Source organism: Anomaloglossus baeobatrachus, chromosome 1 (assembly GCF_048569485.1).
Source record: "Anomaloglossus baeobatrachus isolate aAnoBae1 chromosome 1, aAnoBae1.hap1, whole genome shotgun sequence".
Classification (NCBI taxonomy): domain Eukaryota; kingdom Metazoa; phylum Chordata; class Amphibia; order Anura; family Aromobatidae; genus Anomaloglossus; species Anomaloglossus baeobatrachus.
In genome coordinates this window covers 918,715,825-918,738,732 of record NC_134353.1, presented here as the reverse complement: position 1 = coordinate 918,738,732, position 22,908 = coordinate 918,715,825, and the positions used below count along the sequence as shown (strand labels likewise).

The window sequence follows — 22,908 nt, the reverse complement described above, 5'->3', positions numbered from 1 at the left end:
CACCGTGCCACTCTAGCGGGACTGCACAGTGTGACCGCTGGTGACATGTTGCGCAGGCGTAAGATTATGGGTGGCGCTGTGATTTTCATCAGCAAGTACCCGCCCATAATCTCGTGCCCGTGCTTTCCCCTCTGCCTCCACCGTTCTGCGCAAGCGCTGGCAAAGATGACTCCACGTCACCTTTTTCTCATCTTGGCTCTGGATTAAGACCGCCCGTCTCCACCTTCCAGTTCCTTAGACATATGTTCAGTCTGGAGGGGCGTTACTGATAGATGTTAGGTGCATCCCCTTTCCAGGCGTGTCATGGGACATCACATGCATCCCACATACACCATGCAGTGTACTGTGCATGCTCTAAATGGGAATGCCCACTTCCCCATTCTGCGCCCTTCAAAACTCTATTGGGTCTGGGGGGCGTTACCAATGAATGTTCAAGGGCAGCTCTTATATACCTAAATAAGCAGGCACATCCTATAGACTTCAAGAGCGCCCTATAATATACTGCACAGGGTTATTGTTTGGAACTTATAAATCCACACTTTAATAGAGTGGAGAGGATGCAAAATACAGAGGATGTGAAACAACCCCAACACCTCTGATGGGAACAATAACATTACGTCTTATAAGCATAAAAAGTCCTCCATATCGCACCATATGATGTAATATACATTATATAGCTGAATTAGGGGATACACTGTTGCATTTAGGTGTTACAATTGGCATTCTATTATATAATTGGTATAGTATTATCAAAACCCAAGTATAGCAATGACATACAAATTAGGTTCCAGATAAGGAGATGGATACCACTCCATCAATCCTGTACTACAGCGGTTACACATTAGTAAAAACAAGGCTATCTTTGGCAGTTCAAACACAGGAGGAAAAGAGTAAAGTGCAAAATCAATACTTTATTAGGACAGACAGTTAGGCTCCCCACCTTGAAAAAGCTATACCCACCCGCGAAACGCGCGTCGGATGGAGATCCTGGGCGTTTACTAGGGATTCCACTCGCTAAAGGGACTGTACCTGGGTTGCTGGCACCTTAGGCACACTGTGGACCCTGCACTTGCACTTTAGGTAAGAGAAGCGTACCCCATTCTGTGCCTAGTAATAAGCTATTCCACTTACCATGTAACTCTAATTGTAATTTTATTACTGCTGGTGCCTGATTTTGTAGCCATCACGGTCTCTCCCTGCGTATGGCTGGAGATTCCGTGACTACTTACCTGCACCGCAATCCTAAACAGACCCTTTTTTTTTTCATTTTTACTACTTTTCTTAGTCCTGACTGAACTTTTGGCTAATCCTTTTCTCATCTACCTCCTACTCCAATATTTATTGGTCTGACTTTTATGTAATATATGGATTACAAACTGTCATGATAATGGGACTATTGTAATTGTATCCCTATTGATCTGGTAGTATACCTCTTTCTTCGGCGCTCTATTGGGAGACCCAGACGATTGGGTGTATAGCACTGCCTCCGGAGGCCACACAAAGCAATTACACTAAAAAGTGTAAGGCCCCTCCCCTTCTGGCTATACACCCCCAGTGGGATCACTGGCTCACCAGTTTTCTGCTTTGTGCGAAGGAGGTCAGACATCCACGCATAGCTCCACTGTTTGTAGTCAGCAGTAGCTGCTGGCTCTATCGGATGGAAGAAAAGAGGGCCCATATGGGGCCCCCAGCATGCTCCCTTCTCACCCGCGGTTGGTGCTTGTAAGGTTGAGGTACCTATTGCTGGTACGGAGGCTGGAGCCCACATGCTGTTTTCCTTCCACATCCCCTGGAGGGCTCTGTGGAAGTGGGATCTTGCCGGCCCCCAAGCCCTGGGGCCGGGCTCCATCCACAGACCCATAGAACCTGCTGGATGTGGAGCGGAGTGCCGTTCAGGGACAAGGCCCTGCAACTTTCAGGTACTCTGTGTCCCCGGCAGGCACGGACACTCTCAGGGCTTGCTGAGCGTTGTAGTGCGCCGGGGACAGCGGCGCTGTACGCTGGGGGTTAGGTCACTGCAGCTTTGCTGAGTGACGTTGTGTATTGGGAACTACTGCGCCGACCGCTCCTGGAGCGGCGGCGCAGCTGCGACTTGTGGTGCGCCGGGGGCTTTGCGCCGACCGCGCTTTTACGGCGGCGGCGCTTCTAACTTTAGCCCCCGGCTTCTGCGGCCTAGCGCCGCTTCGTTCCCGCCCCCACCCTGTCAATCAGGGTAGGGGAGAGACGCTGCTCAATAGGCAGCGCCGAGGGCTGGAGCTTTATTTACATGCTCCAGCCCTCTCACTAGGCACAAGGGGAAGCAGACTTCCCGCTCTTCGTCGGTGTACGCCCAGGGCCCGCCCCCCCTCTCCACAAGGACGCCGGCAGCCATTACACATGCGATCTGGCTGGGGAGAGGCAGCAGGCTCTGGGAGACCCAGACTAGAGGGATTTCTGGCGACCACACACCGCTCCTAAGCGGGCGGTAAGCTGCACAGTAGTGCTTGCCCCACTAGTGCCTCAGTAATATATAGTGTACTTTTGTCTTGGTACCATATATATATATATATATATAGTTGCACTGTAGGTCGCTTCTTGGCTGGACACCCTGTACTGCTCTGAGGAGGCAGCAACATGTCATCCGCAAAACGCAAGGCTGCCAAGGCACGGGCTGTGTGCACGGTTTGTGCTGCATGTGGGGCTGATCTACCGGCAGGCTCCAATGATTCACATTGTGTGCAATGTTCAGTCCCAGTGGCACTTCGTCAGCCAGAGCCTATTGTGGTGGTAGCCCAGGCAGAGACGCCTGTGAACCCTGCCCCGGTGACGGGGACAGACTTTGCAGTGTTTGCTGATAAAATGTCTGAGGCTATGACAAAAATCCTGGAGACCTTGCAGGCCAGGCCAGTTCCTCAGACCATGGACACTGCTGTGGCTATGCTCTCTGGTCCCCCTCAGTTGGAACTAATCCGTACTTCAAGGGGGTCTCAAGCATCACAAGCTGAAGTCTCTGACTCAGATGACAGTCCCAGGCAGCCTAAGCGAGCTCGCTGGGAAAGACCCTCCACGTCATCACACTGCTCAGGGTCTCAGCGAGAAGAATCTCTCTGTGATGAGACTGAGGACGGTGATCAGGATTCTAATCCTGAGGCCCCTCTCAATCTGGATGCCCCTGAGGGTGACGCCATGGTTAATGACCTTATATCGGCAATTAATAGACTGTTGGATATTTCTCCCCCAGCTCCTTCAGCAGAGGAGGCAGCTGCACAGCAGGAGAAGTTCCATTTCCTGTATCCCAAGCGTAAATTAAGTGCTTTTTTGGACCACTCTGACTTCAGAGAATCAATCCAGAAGCACGACGCTCATCCAGACAAGCGTTTCTCTAAACGTTCTAAGGATACCCGTTATCCTTTTCCCTCTGAAGTAGCCAAACGCTGGACCCAGTGCCCAAAGGTTGATCCCCCAATTTCCAAGCTTGCGGCTAGATCCATAGTCGCAGTAGAGGATGGCGCTTCACTTAAAGATGCCAACGACAGACAGATGGACCTTTGGTTGAAATCTGTCTATGAAGCTATCGGCGCGTCGTTTGCTCCAGCATTCGCGGCCGTGTGGGCACTCCAAGCTATTTCAGCTGGTTTAGCACAGGTGGATGCTATCATACATCCAGCAGTGCCACAGGTGGCGTCCCTAACTTCGCAAATGTCTGCGTTTGCGACTTATGCTATCAATGCTGTCCTAGAATCTACGAGCCGTACCTCTATGGCAGCCGCCAATTCTGTGGTTTTGCGCAGAGCCTTATGGTTAAAGGACTGGAAAGCAGATGCTGGTTCCAAAAAATGCTTAACCAGCTTGCCATTATCTAGAGACAGACTGTTTGGTGAGCCATTGGCTGAAATCATAAAACAGTCCAAGGGTAAGGACTCTTCCTTACCACAGCCCAGAGCAAGTAAACCTCAACAGAAAAAGTGGCAGTCGAGGTTTCGGTCCTTTTCGAGGCTCGGGCAAGCCCCAATTCTCCTCGTCCAAAGGGACTCAGAAAGGACAAGGGAGCTCAGATTCCTGGCGGGCTCACTCACGCCCCAGGAAAGCAAATGGAGGAACCGCTTCCAAGGCGGCTACCTCATGACTTTCGGCCTCCTCCCTCCGCATCCTCGGTCAGTGGCAGGCTCTCCCGCTTTTGCGACATTTGGCTGTCTCAGGTCAAAGTCCGGTGGGTAACAGACATTTTGTCTCGCGGGTACAGAATCGAGTTCAGTTCTCGGCCTCCACTTCGGTTCTTCAGAACCTCCCCACACCCCAACCGAGCAGATGCCCTGCTGCAGGCGGTGGACTCTCTAAGAGCAGAAGGAGTCGTGATCCCTGTCCCCCCTCTAGAACGGGGGCGAGGATTTTACTCCAATCTCTTTGTGGTTCCAAAAAAGGACGGCTCCTTCCGTCCTGTTCTGGACCTAAAACTGCTCAACAAGCATGTGAACGCCAGGCGGTTCCGGATGGAATCCCTCCGCTCAGTCATTGCCTCAATGTCCCAAGGAGATTTCCTAGCATCAATAGACATCAAAGATGCTTATCTCCACGTGCCGATTGCTACGGAACACCAACGCTTTCTGCGCTTCGTGATAGGAGACGAACATCTTCAGTTCGTGGCTCTGCCATTTGGTCTGGCGACAGCCCCCCGGGTGTTCACCAAGATCATGGCAGCAGTGGTAGCAGTCTTGCACTCTCACGGACACTCTGTGATCCCTTACTTGGACGATCTACTAGTCAAGGCACCCTCTCAGGAGGCATGCCAACTCAGCCTGAATTTTGCACTGGAGACTCTCCAGGCGTTCGGGTGGATCATCAACTTCCCAAAGTCAAATCTGTCACCGACCCAATCACTAACGTATCTTGGCATGGAGTTTCATACTCTCTCAGCGATAGTGAAGCTTCCGCTGAGCAAGCAGCGGTCACTACAGACAGGGGTGCAGGCTCTCCTTCAAAGTCAGTCGCACTCCTTAAGACGCCTCATGCACTTCCTCGGGAAGATGGTGGCGGCAATAGAGGCGGTTCCGTTTGCGCAGTTTCATCTGCGTCCACTTCAATGGGACATTCTCCGCCAATGGGACGGGAAGTCGACATCCCTGGACAGGAAAGTCTTCCTTTCCCAGACGGCCAAGGACTCTCTGCAGTGGTGGCTCCTGTCCACCTCATTATCACAGGGAAGATCCTTCCTACCACCGTCCTGGGCGGTGGTCACGACAGACGCGAGTCTGTCAGGGTGGGGAGCAGTGTTTCTCCACCACAGGGCTCAGGGTACGTGGACTCAGCAGGAGTCCATCCTTCAGATCAATGTTCTGGAAATCAGAGCAGTGTTTCTTGCCCTACTAGCCTTCCAGCAGTGGCTGGAAGGGAAGCAGATCCGAATTCAATCGGACAACTCCACAGCGGTGGCATACATCAATCACCAAGGAGGGACTCGCAGTCGGCAAGCCTTCCAGGAAGTCCGGCGCATTATGATGTGGGTGGAAGCCACGGCCTCCACCATATCCGCAGTTCACATCCCCGGCGTAGAAAACTGGGAAGCAGACTTCCTCAGTCGCCAGGGCATGGACGCAGGGGAATGGTCCCTTCACCCGGACGTGTTTCAGGAGATCCGTCGCCGATGGGGAAGGCCGGACGTCGACCTAATGGCGTCCCGGCACAACAACAAGGTCCCAACATTCATGGCACGGTCTCGCGATCAAAGAGCTCTAGCAGCAGACGCCCTAGTGCAAGATTGGTCGCAGTTCCGGCTCCCTTATGTGTTTCCACCTCTGGCACTCTTGCCCAGAGTGCTACGCAAGATCAGATCCGACTGCAGCCGCGTCATACTCGTCGCTCCAGACTGGCCGAGGAGGGCGTGGTATCCGGATCTGTGGCATCTCACGGTCGGCCAACCGTGGGCACTACCAGACCGACCAGACTTACTGTCCCAAGGGCCGTTTTTCCATCGGAATTCTGCGGCCCTCAACCTGACTGCGTGGCCATTGAGTCCTGGATCCTAGCGTCTTCAGGCTTATCCCAAGGGGTCGTTGCCACCATGAGACAGGCTAGGAAGCCCACGTCTGCTAAGATCTACCACAGAACGTGGAGGATATTCTTATCCTGGTGCTCTGCTCAGAGAGTGTCTCCCTGGCCATTTGCATTACCTACCCTTCTTTCTTTCCTCCAATCTGGGTTAGAAAAAGGTTTGTCGCTCGGCTCCCTTAAAGGGCAAGTCTCGGCGCTATCCGTCTTTTTTCAGAAGCGTCTAGCACGACTTTCTAAGGTGCGCACGTTCCTACAGGGGGTTTGCCATATAGTTCCCCCGTACAAGCGTCCGTTAGATCCATGGGATCTGAACAGGGTACTAGTTGCCCTCCAGAAGCCGCCCTTCGAGCCTCTGAAGGAGGTTTCACTTTCTAGACTTTCACAGAAAGTGGCTTTTCTGGTAGCGATCACATCTCTTCGGAGAGTGTCTGAGCTAGCAGCGTTGTCTTCCAAGGCTCCCTTCCTGGTCTTCCACCAGGACAAGGTAGTGCTGCGCCCCATTCAGGAGTTTCTCCCGAAGGTGGTATCCTCTTTTCATCTTAATCAGGATATCTTTTTGCCTTCGTTTTGTCCTCATGCAGTTCATCGGTATGAGAAGGATTTACATTTGTTAGATCTGGTGAGAGCACTCAGAATCTACATTTCCCGCACAGCGCCCCTGCGCCGTTCGGATGCACTCTTTGTCCTTGTCGCTGGTAAGCGCAAAGGGTCGCAGGCTTCTAAGGCCACCCTGGCTCGATGGATCAAAGAACCAATTCTTGAAGCCTACCGTTCTGCAGGGCTTCAGGTTCCATCAGGGCTGAAGGCCCATTCTACCAGAGCCGTGGGTGCGTCCTGGGCATTGCGACACCAGGCTACGGCTCAACAGGTGTGCCAGGCAGCTACCTGGTCGAGTCTGCACACTTTCACCAAACATTATCAGGTGCATACCTATGCTTCGGCGGACGCCAGCCTAGGTAGAAGAGTCCTGCAGGCGGCAGTTGCCTCCCCGTAGGGGAGGGCTGTCTTGCAGCTCTAACATGAGGTATTTCTTTACCCACCCAGGGACAGCTTTTGGACGTCCCAATCGTCTGGGTCTCCCAATAGAGCGCCGAAGAAGAAGGGAATTTTGTTACTTACCGTAAATTCCTTTTCTTCTAGCTCTTATTGGGAGACCCAGCACCCGCCCTGTTGTCCTTCGGGATTGTTGGTTTGTTTGCGGGTACACATGTTGTTCATGTTGAACGGTTTTCAGTTCTCCGATGTTACTCGGAGTGAATTTGTTTAAACCAGTTATTGGCTTTCCTCCTTCTTGCTTTTGCACTAAAACTGGTGAGCCAGTGATCCCACTGGGGGTGTATAGCCAGAAGGGGAGGGGCCTTACACTTTTTAGTGTAATTGCTTTGTGTGGCCTCCGGAGGCAGTGCTATACACCCAATCGTCTGGGTCTCCCAATAAGAGCTAGAAGAAAAGGAATTTACGGTAAGTAACAAAATTCCCTTCTTTAAATTTTTCTTGTTGTGTCTGTCCTAATAAAGTATTTATTTTGCACTTTACTCTTTTCCTCCTGTGTTTGATTAGTGCTATGAGTAGTGCTGACACCCTTCCAGTCTTACCTTGGCTGGTTCGGTGTTTACATAAATGGCTCATAATTTGAGATATGTGTTGATATCTTTGGCAGTTGTCCACTAGGACCTAAATGAAACTGGCAAATTGTAAATACTCGTTAAGTCCCTGCGGGGAAAGAGTACCCAGGGTAAATATCCACTTAGTTTCTTTTTGAAGTACTTTTTTATCCCAATTTCCTCCCCTTTTGGGTTTTGGGATCAAATAAATGCCAACGAAACGTATCACTGAGGGGTCACCACCATGTTTGACCCAAATATGTCTGGCCAACGGTTTATCTCTCTGGTGTTCGATGTCACCAAGGTGGTCACCCACTCTGCGCCTGAACTCACGGATGGTTTTACCCACATATTCAAGTCCACAAGCGCAGGTAGCTTTATGCTACTACTCCCTGAGAACGGCAGTTGATGAAATGGCGTATCTCAAAAGTTCTGTTGAGGACATTGCTCCTAAAGTTTTTTCCTACTTCCAAAAAAGGACACGCAATGCACTTGGAGCATTTATAGCACCCTTTTATTTCTCTAGATAGCCAGTTTGTTTCCTGATTTCTTTCAAAATGGCTATGTACTAGCCTATCACCAAGGGATCTCCCTTTTTTATAGGTGATTAGCGGTCGACGAGAAAGTGCAGGGCCTATATCTCTGTCCATCAACAGAACAAGCCAGTGTCGTTTAAGGATTTTCCGGACCTCCATGGCTCCATTATCAAATGTGGTAATAAACCGTGTGGTAATCCCCTCAATACTTGGTTTCTGCCGATTAACCAAAAGTTCTGCTCGGGGGGTATTTTTAGCCTCATGATACGCTTTTTTCAAAATTTCTTTTAGGGTAACCCCTTTCTTTAAATTTATCACGAAGTGCCCTTGACTGAATCTCAAAGACTCATTTGTCAGTACAGTTCCTCCGTAACCGGAGATACTGGCCCTTTGGAATGCCTCTTCTCAGGTGGAAGGGATGACCGCTGTCCCACCTGAGGAGGGAATTCGAAGCAGTGGGCTTATAGTAGGTCGATGTGGAGATTTCACCCCTTCCATTCTTTTGGATGAGAATGTCAAGGAAGGGGAGAGCTTCTTCCTCGATGACATGAGTGAATCTGAGGTTGATATCATTCTGATTAAGGCCCGCTACATAGTCAACTAGCTCTCCTCTTGAGCCATTCCACACAATCAGAATGTCATCTATGTAGCGGGCCCATACCTCAAATTTAGATGTCATTTCTCTCCTCAACAAAAATCTGTGTCTCCTCCCACCAACCCAGGAATAAATTTGTGTATGAGGGAGCACAAGTGCACCCCATAGCAGTACCCCTGAGTTGGTGGTACATCCGCCCATCGAAGGTAAACACATTCCTCTTCAAGCAAAAATCCAGGAGTTTGAGAATAAAGTTGTTATGATTAGAAAATTGGCAACCACGTGTATTCAAAAAATACCGCACTGCCTCTAAACCCCTGGTATGCGGTATCGAGGAGTAGAGGGCCTCCACATCAACACTCCCAAGGAGAGCCCCCTCATTGACTGAAATCCCCTCTAATTTTTGTAAGAGGTCAGGAGTATCTTTTACAAATGATGGCAAGACCCAACACAAATGGTTTTAAAATCCTCTCAAGGTAGATGCCACAATTTTCAGTCAAACTGTTAATGCCAGATACAATGGGCCTCCCCTTCAAAGGGCGGAGGCCCTTATGTAGCTTTGGTAGGCAGTAGAAAGTTGATTGGTAATTTTGATTGAATCCCCCCCCCAAAAAAAAATATTGTAAGTGCACTGATGGGACCATAAGTGCCCCAGGCAAGTATGGGAATTTATTTACAATACATGTGGGATTGTATAACTGATCTTCTACCATGTTTTACAGCAATGCAGGTACTACAACCTCCAGCATTGTAGGAATCGGTGGTTTGAAAGAGCAAACACAACTTGAGAGACCTAGAGATTGATTTTTGATCCTTTATACTTGTTGTGTACTATTATCTTTTCCAGCAGGGGGCACTGCAGCATCACAGCCTAATATATTGGGAAGACACGTCTGGGTTGTGGCTGCCTTGGAATAGGGACATCTCCGCTTTTGAGATCTCGTGACTTTTTAATGCATGGGCAGCACTGTTTGCTGGTGTAGTTTTGGGATTAGTGAATGGGTAGAGGATGAAACCTATGAAAATAATGATATATGAGAACAAAACAAATCAGACTTTTTGTATATCAGTAGTAAGTTTTCCATTCTTTGGGTTGACATGAAGTATGCTTTCTGCTTGTTCATAATAAACGATCTCATATTAAAGGGGTTCCCCAGTCTCATATTTTTGACCTACAGGTTATTAATACGAAATCTGTTGGGTTCGGACACCAGGCACACTGATCAGCTGTTATTTGCTCCAGAGGCCGCCAGATGTCACAGCTCCATGTAATTTGTGGCCACTGCTCTGCATTTTTGGCATCTGACAACAGCTGGGGGGTGTCAATGTCGGACCCCCACTGATCTCATATTGATGACCTATCCAATATGCTGTGACCGGACAATGGCATTAAAGGGAACCTGTCGCCAGATTTTGGCCTTCTAAACTAAATCAAGCACCTTACGCAGTGCCTGTGTTGCATTCTATAAAGGCCCCCTGACCCCCCCCCCCCCCCTGTAGACCCCACAAATACCTTTTTAAAGTCTCACGCCCGGTATGTAAATTGTCCATTCCGGTCCGATGGGCGTCCTAATCTGTGCCTCCTGACCCTCTTTTCACCCTCCTCCTATGCTGATTGACGTGGATGACGCCTCAACGCCATCCACATAGGCTGGCAAAATGTCCATGTTCTCTGCTTGCTCCTTGTACAGGCGCACTTCGCTGCCCTGTTGCAGGCAGAGCAGAAAGCAAAGGCGCACCTGTGTGAACCAGCAAGTTCTCTGTGCAGGCGCGACATTTTGCCTGGCGAAGTGGGTGACATCATCCACATCGGGGCAAAATGTTGCACCTGTGTAGAAAACTCACCGGTTCGTGCACCTGTGTTTTCGGCTCTGCCCGCAATAGGGTAGAGCAAAGTGCGCATGCGCAAATCTGGAATATGTCTGCACAGGCACGAGATTTTACCCGTTTACGTGGATGGCATCAATCAGTACAGGAGGAGGGCAAAAGGAGAGGATAGCAGGCGCAGATTAGGACGCCCATCGAACCGGACAATTTACATACAGGGCTGGAGATTTTTTAAAGGTATTTTTGGGGTTTACAGGGGGGTAACATGCACCTTTATAAAAATGCAGCACAGGCGCTGCTTATGGTGCTAGCTTTAGTTTAGAACTCAAAAATCTGATGACAGGTTCCCTTCAACCAGAGCAGGCAGCCATCTGCCTTGTTTAGATGACATGAGACGCTTTCTTCCTTCTGGAGGAGAGCTAATCTGCATTTTATGAAGCTTTGCCTGTACATTAGTCTCCCTGCACCCGCTGGATCAGGGCTGCAATTTTGCCAGAGGTAGGTCCGTCTTTTTTTTTATTACTTTTTTTTTTTTTTTTTATAAATGTGTGACATTTAAAGTTCACGACAGGATGGATTTGTTGCCTGCCAAGTCTTCTTTGAAAATAAAGGGATTGGCCGTGAATTTATGCTGGAGCTTACAAAATTCATCCTCACCCATAATTACTTGTCATTTGGTGACAGCATATACTTACAGCAGACCGGCGAGCAATGGGAATCTGCAAATCATGGCTAAGTCCTAACGTGACAATGACCTGACCTCCTGCCCCATCATGTCACATTGATTGTTTTATGGTCCCTGCACTTTCAGACAACTTGGTCTTAATTGATAGGAATTTGGATAAATAGACAATCTGTAAATCATTTCACTTAAATGTTAATTTGTCTTACCCTTGAAAAATCAGTCTGAAAGTTGTCTGCTCCTAGGTGTCTTTTCCTGTATAAATTGCTCGCTGTTGTCAAATGTAATCCGTCTCAAGCAACAGAGACCCCAGAAGTATTACAGGAAAAGTGGATGACTCTTTAACCAAGGATGTACTGGTACGTCCTAAATCATGAAGATGTAATTACCGCCGGCACACCAGACATGTGCAGCTATCAGGCGCAGGTGGATCCGTGATCCACCCACGCCTTTTAACTCCTTTTAATTGCGCTGTCAAAATGTGACAGTGTGATTTTTAAATCACCGCTGCGGGTAACGGACTTTTTCCCTACCAGCATCAGAGGCCCCATGACGCAATCACGGGGAGCCTATGGTTGTCAAGGTGGCTACAGGTCATGTGATATCTCCTGTAGCTATCATGATGTAATTCCTGTTACAGCTAACAGAGTGCGCGCTATAATAAGAATGCAGCATTTCTCCTGATCAGCTGTGATCAACAGAACTGAACGAGTGATCAGACTGCTGATCCTTATAGTCCCCTCGGGAAACTAGTAAAATAAAATAAAGTAAAAAAAAAAAAAAGTTTTAACAAATGAAAAAAAATTGAAAAAAAAATTTAAAAGTTCAAATCGCCCCCTCATTCGCCCCATTGAAAATTAAAGGGTTAAAAAAAAAAAGAGAAATATATACACATTTGGTGTCACTGCTTTCAGAAATGCCCGATCTATCACATTATAAAATCAATTAATCTGATCGGTAAATAGTGTAGCGGCAAAAAAATTCCAGATGCCAAAATTACGTTTTTTGGTTGTCGCAAATTTTGTGCAAAAAGCAATAACAGGCGATCAAAATGTAGCATCTGCGCCAAAATGGTATCATTAAAAATGTCAGCTCGAGATGCAAAAAATAAGCCATCACTGAGCCTCATATCCTAAAAAGTGAGAATGCTATGGTTGCAGAAAATAGCGCAAAAACTGCGCCACTTTTTTTGGGCAAACGTCTGAACTTTGTTTAAACCCCTTAGATCAAAGTAAACCTATACATGTTTGGTGTCAACGAACTCGCACGGACCTGAGGCATCACACCGACACATCAGTTTTACCATATAGTGAACATGGTGAATAAAATATCCCAAAAACTATTGGGCGATCACACTTTTTTTTTTTGCAGTTTTTTTGCACTTGGAATTTTTCTTGCTGTTTTCCAGTACACTATATGATACAACTCTTGGTTTCATTTAAAAGTACAACTCATCCCGCAAAAAACAAGCCCTCATATGGCAAGTTTGACAGAAAAATTAAAAAGTCACGGCTCTCAGAAAAGGGGAGCAAAAAAAAAAACCTTGAAAAAAATGGAAAATCACCCGGGGGTGAAGGGGTTAAGGAAACCAGATTAAAGTTTTATTTCTTTATCGCTTCATTGGGGGACACAGAGGACCCCCAATGAAGGCTCCAAGTAAGAGATTTTACGGTGAGTACCCAAAATCTACTTTTTCCTGTTTTGAAAGAGCAGCTTTTCACATTTGTCTGGTGGAATTCTACAGTGACTGCCCGAGTTATATCATTAGTCTTATATCAAAGTGGCAAAGGCTTGAAATACAGCCAGATCAATTAAGAAAGGAGGAGGACGTAGAAAGAAAACTCTAAGAGGTTGGTTGAGAGAAGGACATGGCGATTTGGCACTTCCCTACGTAGACGATAATCCCATGGTGCTTATGTTTGCTATTATAGCATTAGCTCCAGATAGCCATGAAAACCTGAAGAACAAGGAGCTTTTTGGCTTTTACCTGTGTACTGGGTGTGGGAGGTGATGGGGAAGGCCATGAAGGCTTTCAGGGTACCACGTGTATAAACCCCACTATTTGGAAATATGCCACTTTGAGTCACAGTATAGATGCATGAGCCAGCGCAGCTTGGTATGGAGCTGCTCATGCGCAGCTTCTTCTCTACTGCCCATGGTTAGCAACCTGTGGATACAAAGTGTGCACTGTTCTGTTGGGCTCCGGGTGCTATGCCACCTGCCATTGTGTCCTGCCGGGTAAATGCAGTAACTTTTATATTTGTAGAAATCTATTTTGTTATCTTTTAATGACGCAAAACCAATTGGAGGGCGTTGTCCTGGCACAGCAGGACCTAGACACAAAGAGAGTTGGGTGGTGAGAGCACACACTGTCCGCAGGCTGCTGCTCTGTTCCATTATGTTCCACTAGATTGCATTACACGCATGACATTGATTTACTGTCTCCAGACTCCTCGTCACATTGGTAGGCTTGTGTGCGGTTCGGTTTGTAGACTTTGTCGATGTTAGCGGGCAGTATGTGCATAAAACTAAGGGTACCTTCACACTTTAGCGATGCAGCAGCGATCCGACCAGCGATCTGACCTGGTCAGGATCGCTGCTGCATCGCTACATGGTCACTGGTGAGCTGTCAAACAGGCAGATCTCACCAGCGACCAGTGAACAGCCCCCAGCCAGCAGCGACGTGAAAGCGACGCTGCGCTTGCACGGAGCCGGCGTCTGGAAGCTGCGGACACTGGTAACTAAGGTAAACATCGGGTATGGTTACCCGATGTTTACATTAGTTACCAGCGCACACCGCTTAGTTGTGTGAGCAGGGAGCCGCGCGCACTGAGCGCTGGCTCCTTGCTCTCCTAGCTACAGTACACATCGGGTTAATTAACCCGATGTGTACAGCAGCTACATCTGCAGAGAGCCGGAGCCGGCAGCACAGGCAGCGTGAGAGCTGCGGAGGCTGGTAACTAAGGTAAATATCGGGTAACCACCTTGGTTACCCGATGTTTATCTTAGTTACCAGCCTCCGCAGCTGTCAGACGCCGGCTCCTGCTCCCTGCTCGCTTCATTTGTCGCTCTCTCGCTGTCACACACAGCGATCTGTGCGTCACAGTGGGAGAGCGCCTTTGAAGAAAACAAACCAGGGCTGTGTGTAACGAGCAGCGATCTCGCAGAAGGGGCCAGATCGCTGCTCAGTGTCACACACAGCGAGATCGCTAATGAGGTCACTGCTGCATCACAAAAAGCGTGACTCAGCAGCGATCTCTGCAGCGAGCTCGCTGTGTGTGAAGCACCCCTAAAGGTATTAGCTGAAAATGGAAAGAGGGGCCTAAAGAAAAAACATCCCTATCTTATTGAGAATAGACTGTGGTCACTGGATGCTTGTCTGTTGTCCTAATGCATTATCATCTTATCATCTGGGGGCACTGAACCCATCCTTGTTGTTGGGAGAGGGGGCGCTGCAGCTGTCCCTGTTGTGGGGAGAGGGGGCGCTGCAGCTGTCCCTGTTGTGGGGAGAGGGGGCGCTGCAGCTGTCCCTGTTGTGGGGAGAGGGGGCGCTGCAGCTGTCCCTGTTGTGGGGAGAGGGGGCGCTGCAGCTGTCCCTGTTGTGGGGAGAGGGGGCGCTGCAGCTGTCCCTGTTGTGGGGAGAGGGGGCGCTGCAGCTGCCCTTGTTGTGGGGAGAGGGGGCGGTGCATGCGGTCCCTGTTGTGGTTAGGGGGTGCTGCAACTGTTCCTGTCGTGGGGAGGGTGTGCTGCAGCTGTCCCTGTTGTGGGGAGAGGGTGTGCTGCAGCTGTCCCTGTTGTGGTAGGGTGTGCTGCAGCTGTCCCTGTTGTGGGGAGGGGGTGCTGCAGCTGTCCTTGTTGTGGGGAGAGGGGGTGCTGCAGCTGCCCTTGTTGTGGGGAGAGGGGGCGGTGCATGCGGTCCCTGTTGTGGGAGGGTGTGCTGCAGCTGTCCCTGTTGTGGAGAGGGGGTGCTGCAGCTGTCCTTGTTGTGGGGAGAGGGGGTGCTGCAGCTGTCCCTGTTGTGGGGAGAGGGTGTGCTACAGCTGTCCCTGTTGTGGGGGGAGGGGGCGCTGCAGCTGCCCTTGTTGTGGGGAGAGGGAGCGGTGCATGCGGTCCCTGTTGTGGTTAGGGGGTGCTGCAACTGTCCCTGTTGTGGGGAGAGGGGGCTCTGCAGCTGTCCCTGTTGTGGAGAGGGGGCGCTGCAGCTGTCCCTGTTGTGGGGAGAGGGGGCGCTGCAGCTGTCCCTGTTGTGGGGAGAGGGGGCGCTGCAGCTGTCCCTATTGTGGGGAGAGGGGGCGCTGCAGCTGCCCTTGTTGTGGGGAGAGGGGGCGGTGCATGCGGTCCCTGTTGTGGTTAGGGGGTGCTGCAACTGTTCCTGTCGTGGGGAGGGTGTGCTGCAGCTGTCCCTGTTGTGGGGAGAGGGGGCGCTGCAGCTGTCCCTGTTGTGGGAGGGTGTGCTGCAGCTGTCCCTGTTGTGGGGAGGGGGTGCTGCAGCTGTCCTTGTTGTGGGGAGAGGGGGTGCTGCAGCTGTCCCTGTTGTGGGGAGAGGGGGCGCTGCAGCTGTCCCTATTGTGGGGAGAGGGGGCACTGCAGCTGCCCTTGTTGTGGGGAGAGGGGGCGGTGCATGTGGTCCCTGTTGTGGGAGGGTGTGCTGCAGCTGTCCCTGTTGTGGGGAGGGGGTGCTGCAGCTGTCCTTGTGGGGAGAGGGTGCGCTACAGCTGTCCCTGTTGTGGGAGGGGGCGCTGCAGCTGTCCCTGTTGTGGGAGGGTGTGCTTCAGCTGTCCCTGTTGTGGGGAGAGGGGGCGCTGCAGCTGCCCTTGTTGTGGGGAGAGGGGGCGGTGCATGCGGTCCCTGTTGTGGGAGGGTGTGCTGCAGCTGTCCCTGTTGTGGGGAGAGGGTGCGCTACAGCTGTCCCTGTTGTGGGGGGAGGGGGCGCTGCAGCTGCCCTTGTTGTGGGGAGAGGGGGCGGTGCATGCGGTCCCTGTTGTGGTTAGGGGGTGCTGCAACTGTCCCTGTTGTGGGGAGAGGGGGCTCTGCAGCTGTCCCTGTTGTGGAGAGGGGGCGCTGCAGCTGTCCCTGTTGTGGGGAGAGGGGGCGCTGCAGCTGTCCCTGTTGTGGGGGAGGGGGCGCTGCAGCTGTCCCTGTTGTGGGGGAGGGGGCGCTGCAGCTGCCCTTGTTGTGGGGAGAGGGGGCTCTGCAGCTGTCCCTGTTGTGGAGAGGGGGCTCTGCAGCTGTCCCTGTTGTGGGGAGAGGGGGCTCTGCAGCTGTCCCTGTTGTGGAGAGGGGGCGGTGCATGCGGTCCCTGTTGTGGGGAGAGGGGGCTCTGCAGCTGTCCCTGTTGTGGAGAGGGGGCTCTGCAGCTGTATTTTTTGAGACCATGGCATTTTTCTTTCTTTCTATAACTTGTAAGTAAAACGTAGGCGTGGGTAGGCTGATATACTCTATTTACATTTTTTATTTTATTACTGCTGTCTTCCTGCGACTTTCCACTTTTTATGAAAGTTAGGGGGTAAGCAGGAGGGGTCATTTGCTACTGTTGAACCCTTTGTTATTCATGGTGATACCCTGCACGAGGCAGAGGTGAGGGACGTTCCAGGACCGGTGACGCACGCTCTGCAGAGTGATACTTTGTTTCTCGGAGGACGTATTTGTGGAGAAGGTTTCTGTTTGTTCTCATTATTAGATTGTATCATCCTGTTAATCCTTTTCTTGGCTTCATTTCATTGTGCAAAGAATTGGTGTAAAAATCCGCATCCTGCTGAGATGATGGATCTAGACGTGCGGCTCCTGGAGATTCCTGAAATGCTCAGGGGATGTCTGGGTATACTGTGCATCTGGACAGCTTTACACCCGAGTGGAGAATCACAGTAGTCCTTTTTCCCCTCTAGATGGGTGTTGTGCCCCCCGTCTTATTCCCACCATGCTTACAGTGCACCCCTGCTTGGCAGCCGCCCTCCTGCAGTCCTGCCGCAGATTGCACAACCTCCGGAGCTGACTGTTTGTACTGGACTGTGTCTGAGCGAGGAATACACTGTCGTGTTGTCACGCCTGAGCTTGCACAATGAACATTGTACAACACTGGCTGAATGTAAATGTTTGTGTCCCCTTACCTAGGAAGGAGGTTAAAACTAACCCTGCACCATGTTTCTGCATACACAGATGTGCGGTGGGTCCTGAAAACAGATCCAATTGGGGTTATAAAGTGTGTGCACCCATATCCTGTCCACCGCCATTAACCTGAGAACGGCGGCAGCTATAGGCATAGAAGTGGTGTCTAGGTATAGTAAAGTAGCCATGCGCTACGCAATGAAACCACCTATAGCGCCACCTGGTGGAAAACAACGGAGTTAGCATTTTTATTTAAAAAATGGAACAAGAGAGAAAAAAAGTGAATTGCAAAGTTGTAGGGCATCATCAATTCAATACGCATCGACACCTTGCATACAGAAATGCTATGATATCAAACCCATGACCCCCCCCCCCAAAACATTGAATGCTGGTCACGCATATGGCGCTCATTTAACTTTGATGCTCAAAGTGGCCCCCGTCAGCTGCAAAGCACATCTGGCCTCTGCACAGCATACTGTATCTTGCTGCACGTTGTGCAATATGGTAGGTGACACGTTTGCACAAGCATCTGTGATACGTCGTTGTAAGTCCTGCAATGTTGGTGGAGGGGTCGCATACACCTGCTGTTTGATGGGACCTCACAGAAAGAAGTCCAATGGGGTCAGGTCAGGTGAGCGGAGGCCACTCCACACAGCCACCATACCTAATGACTTGTAGGTCTCCATGAGGTATCGCTTCACGCCCGCAGCCTTGTGAGTTTTACACGTTCTTATCATAGCATTTCTGTATGCAAGGTGTCGATTCGTATTGAATTGATGATGCCCTACAACTTTATAATTCACTTTTTTTCTCTATCTCGTTCCGCTTTCGAAATAAAAATGCTAACTCCGTTGTTTTCCACCAGGTGGCGCATTAGGTGGTTTCATTGCATAGCGCATGGCTACTTTACTATACCTAGACACCACTTCTATGTCTATAGCTGCCGCCGTTCTCAAGTTAATGGCGGTGGACAGGATATGGGTGGACACACTGTATAGCTTCTGTTAGATGCAGAGCAGGCTGTAATAGTACAGCCTGCACCTGCTCTGTATGAATGAGTGGACATGCCCTTTAAATTGTAAAGCTCTATAGTTTTAGAGTCTTTGTTTTTATATTCCCTTATGATTGTAACACATTGTTTTTGTCTTTTATGCAGATGATTTTCCGCCCTCCCCTAGACCTCTATGATGTTCTTATCCACTTGAACCCAAAGCACATTCCCCGACACAGAGAAGCTGTGGATCAACCGACCAAATCCTTTGTCCGTGGGCTCCTGAAAGTGGATACATCGTGCAGCAGTTTCCGCTTTCCTGTTGTGGATTATGATCCTCCTCAGTTATATCTGAATGAACTAAGGGTGAGGATGCGCTTACAGCCCACACAATCCCAACTGCATGAGAAACATTCGCCTAGCTTATATACAGTGATGCTTGAAAGTTTGTGAACCCTTTACAATTTTCCATATTTCTGCATACAATTAACCTAAAACTATTTTCACACAAGCCCTAAAAGTAGATGACCAAATCAAACAAATGAGTAAAAAAATTAGCAGATAATTTGACGCTGAGATTAGAGTTTAGTGTTTTCAATCATTGGGATGAGAATCAGGTGTGAGTGGGTGACCTGTTTTATTTAGAGAACACAGATCTATCAAAGTCTGATCTTCACACCACATTGTATGGGAGTGTGTCAAGGCACGAGGGAGATTTCTGAGAAAGTTAGAAGAGTTATTGATGCTCATCAGGCTAGAAAAGGTTGCAAAACCATCTCTAAAGAGTTTGAACTCCACCGATCCACAGTCAGACAGATTGTTTACAAATAGAGGAACTTCAAGACCAATATTACCAGGAGTGGACAGCCAAAACAGATTACTCCAAGAATATAGTAAATAGTCCACAAAGGAACTCAAGGTATCCTCTAAGCAACTAAAGGCCTTTCTCATTTTAGCTAATGTTAATGGGAACCTGTCACCAGATTTTGGCTTTCTAAACTAAAACTAGCACCTTAAGCAGCGCCTGTGCTGCATTCCATGAAGGTGCTTGTTACCTCATTGTACACGCCAAAAATACTTTTATAAAATCTACCGCCCTGTATGTAAATTTTCGGTCCTATTGGTGTCATAATCTGTGCTTCCAGTTTCTCCTTTCGCCCACCTTTGTAAAATCTCCCATCCTGTATGTAAATTGTCTGGTCCAGTCCAATGGGCATCCTAATCTGTGCCTCCTGTTCTTCCTTTCGCCCTCCTCCTGTGCTGATTGACATGGATGACGCCTCGATCGCCATTCACGTAGACGGGCAAAATCTCCATATTCCCGGCTCACACAAGCGCACTTCGCTCTGCTCTGTTGCGGGCAGAGCCAAAAACATAGGTGCGCCTGCACGAATCGTCAAGTTCTGTGCGCAGGCGCAAACGTTTGCTCGGTGATGTGGATGAAGCAGGTGATGTCATCCACATCGCCGGGCACAATCTTGCCGGTTCGCTCAGGCGCACCTATGTTTTCAGCTCTGCCCTCAACAGGGCAGCGTGAAGTGTGCTCCTGTGAGCCGGGAATATGGAGATTTTTGCCCATCTACGTGGATGGTGTATAAGGCGTCATCCACATCAATCAGCACAGGAGGAGGGCGAAAGGAGGAACAGGAGGCACAGATTAGGATGCCCATTGGACTGGACCAGACAATTTACATACAGGATGGGAGATTTTACAAAGGTATTTTTGGGATCTACAGGGAGGATCAGGGGGTAACGTGCACCTATATAGAATGCAGCACATGTGCTGCTTAAGGTATTAGTTTTAGTTTAGAAGGCCAAAATCTGATGACAGGTTCCCTCTGAAATACCTTGTGTTGCCAATAGTGCCTCTAAGCGGCGCTATTGCAGTCCGCTCACCCCCTTTGTGTGACGCCCATGCTCCGTGATCCCTGGGATCCAGTGATGTCACGTCAACTTCCAGTTGACTTGACATTATCGTGGTCGGCACCAGTCTCAGTGAGTGACTGGGCTGTGGGCGGCGTTTCACCGCTTGTTGAAGCTCAGCATCGCTCCTGCTTGTGGCGCTCTGCAGTGAAGGAGGAGGGAGCAGCGAGATGCTGGGATGTGACGAGCGGTGAAGCGACACCCACAGCTCAGTCAAAGATGCAGCCTGTGGCTCAAATATGCATACAAAAAGCACAAGTGTTTTTGACAATGCAGGTTTTTTTTATTCAGTGAGTGAAAAATAGTTATCAGTGGACTGGACTCTTAAGTCCGACCCTCGTGGGTTCTAATGCACCCAAGTGCCGGTCCCAGGATGGAATTCCTAGGGAATTCCGAGTACTGATCCAGATTCAGCACTCAGGAAATAAACAAATAAAGTAAAAATAAAGAAAAAAATAATAAAACGAGTGCGCTATACTTACCGAGTCACCGGAGCAGCTGTAACCTCTCATTCTTCCAGAGCCGCTCATTAGGCTTATGGATATTCACTGCTTTCCCCGCCCACTGGTGTCTATGATTGGTTGCAGTCAGGTGCGCCCCCATGCTGAATGACAGCGTGTCTGATGCTTCTAATCACAGACCTGGTCTGCAGTAAAAATAAATTTAAAAAAATTGAAGTAGGGTCCCCCCATATTATGATACCCAGCACAGTTAAAGCATATGGCTACAGGCTGCAACCCTCAGGTGTGCGCTTAGTTTGGCTGTGCATCAAAATAGGAGGAATTGCATTCAGCTTTTTATTTATTTAAATAATTTAAAAACTCTGTGTGCGGTCGCCCCCAATTTTGATACCCAGCCAAGATAAAGCCGGACAGCTGGGGGTTGGTATTTTAAGGCTGGGGAGACCCGTGCTTATTGGGCTTCCCCCAGCCTAAAAATATCAGCCTGGAGCCAACGAGGATTGCCGCTTCCATTAGATGTGACAATCCCAGCACTTTACCCGGTTCTTCCCGCTTGCCATGGTGTGGTGGCAATCGGGGTAATAACGGGCTAATGTCAACTCACACCTGTCACTAAGACCTAAATTACTAATGGGAGGTCTCTAAGAGACCCACCATTACTAATCTGTAAGGCAAAAGAAATAAGCACAAAACGCCTAAAAAATCCTTTATTTGAAATAAAATACAAAAAACCACCCTCTTTCACCACTTTATTAAGTCCAAAAAGATCCCTGCAGGTCCAATGTAATCTACACGAGGTTCCATGACTATTTAGCTCTGCTACATCTGAATTTCCACAGAGTGGCCATAGAACATGACCGCCCACTGTGAGGTTCAGGCAGAGACTGAGCCCTGCGATCAGCGCGAACGTCGCTCGGTTTAGCTGCGGCCACAGCTGGAGATTCCCACGGTCCTCCACCTGTGACCACAGGTAACCTGACCAGTGTGTGAGTATTTTGAGGAAATAAGAAGTGCTCTGCACATCTTTAATTTTCATTTTTAGTTGTTTAGTTTTCCAGACACGGTGATTTTAGCAACATGAAAGTTACGCTGTGATACAAAATTGTATGAAGTAGTATATTAGTGGCATAGGACACGTTTTGCAAGTTGTGCTAAATTTCGCTGCTCCTACAGATTTGGTCACCCAAAGATGTGAATGCTGGTATATCGGACAATGAAGACTGTAGGAAAGCAGGTTGATGGGTCATTTTCGTAGCCGTTTGTAGTCACCCAGGATATAACAGGGATATATTTAGAGATTACACAGAAAAGTGTCATTTGATGAAGCACTTGCTGACGCTTGTGGTCCTTCCCTCTGTATTATGAGCTCATTGCTGTTTCCTGTGCTCTCGTCCTAGGAGTCTTTTGGGGAACTTGCGTTGTTTTTCTATGACGCTCACGGAGGAGAAGTCATCGGGGTTATCTGGAATCCATCCAGCTTCGCACCAAAGCCCTTTAAAGTGAGTACAAGCCGGGGTCCGTCATGTGTCAATCATGGGGTTCATATTACAGAACATTGGCCCCTCTCTGCCGATCACGTGTAGAGCAGGGGTTCTCTTCTCTTCTATAGACCCTCTGTCAGAGGGTGAGAGCGTCCGTACAATAGGGTCTATAGTTCGGGTACATGGTGCTATGAAACCTGCGTGGTTTTTTTCTCCGGTGGTGACTTCTGCCGGGTACTCCACCTTACATAATCGCCGGCAGGGTGCAGCAGGCTGTATATACGGCTCATTAGCTGCTCTGCGATTGCCCTCGGGGACAGTGCACGGTCATTAATTATAACCTGCCTGATATGATCATATGTGTCATATGTCATTAATTATACAGGGTGAATGGGAGGGCGCACACATGCAGAATAACATGTGTAGTGTCTGTATACGACGTATCATTCCCAGAATCCAGAGGATAAGAAGTTCTGCAATTTTCCAAAGCTTTTTTTATTATACAGATACATAAGTACTACAACTGCAGACTGTCTTCTGTTAGTCTATTACTTGATGTTATCAGCCAGTTAAGGCTAGGGAGAAATTGATTGTAGTGTCTTTGAAGAAAAGTAAAAAAAAATGGTCCCAATGCTCATAATTTATGTAGTCTCGTTATAATGTGGTGTACTTTGGA

At 49.2% G+C, this 22,908-nt stretch overlaps 1 protein-coding gene across 1 annotated transcript in view; it reads left to right on the top strand.

The window, feature by feature from the left end:
- NOL6 (nucleolar protein 6) overlaps positions 1–22,908 on the top strand; it is a 175,110-nt gene that overhangs the window by 142,743 nt on the left and 9,459 nt on the right. Inside the window, exons 24-25 of the mRNA XM_075328588.1 lie at positions 18,533–18,733; positions 22,149–22,250. Coding sequence (XP_075184703.1) covers positions 18,533–18,733; positions 22,149–22,250 — 303 coding nt within the window. The remainder of the gene's footprint in view (positions 1–18,532; positions 18,734–22,148; positions 22,251–22,908) is intronic.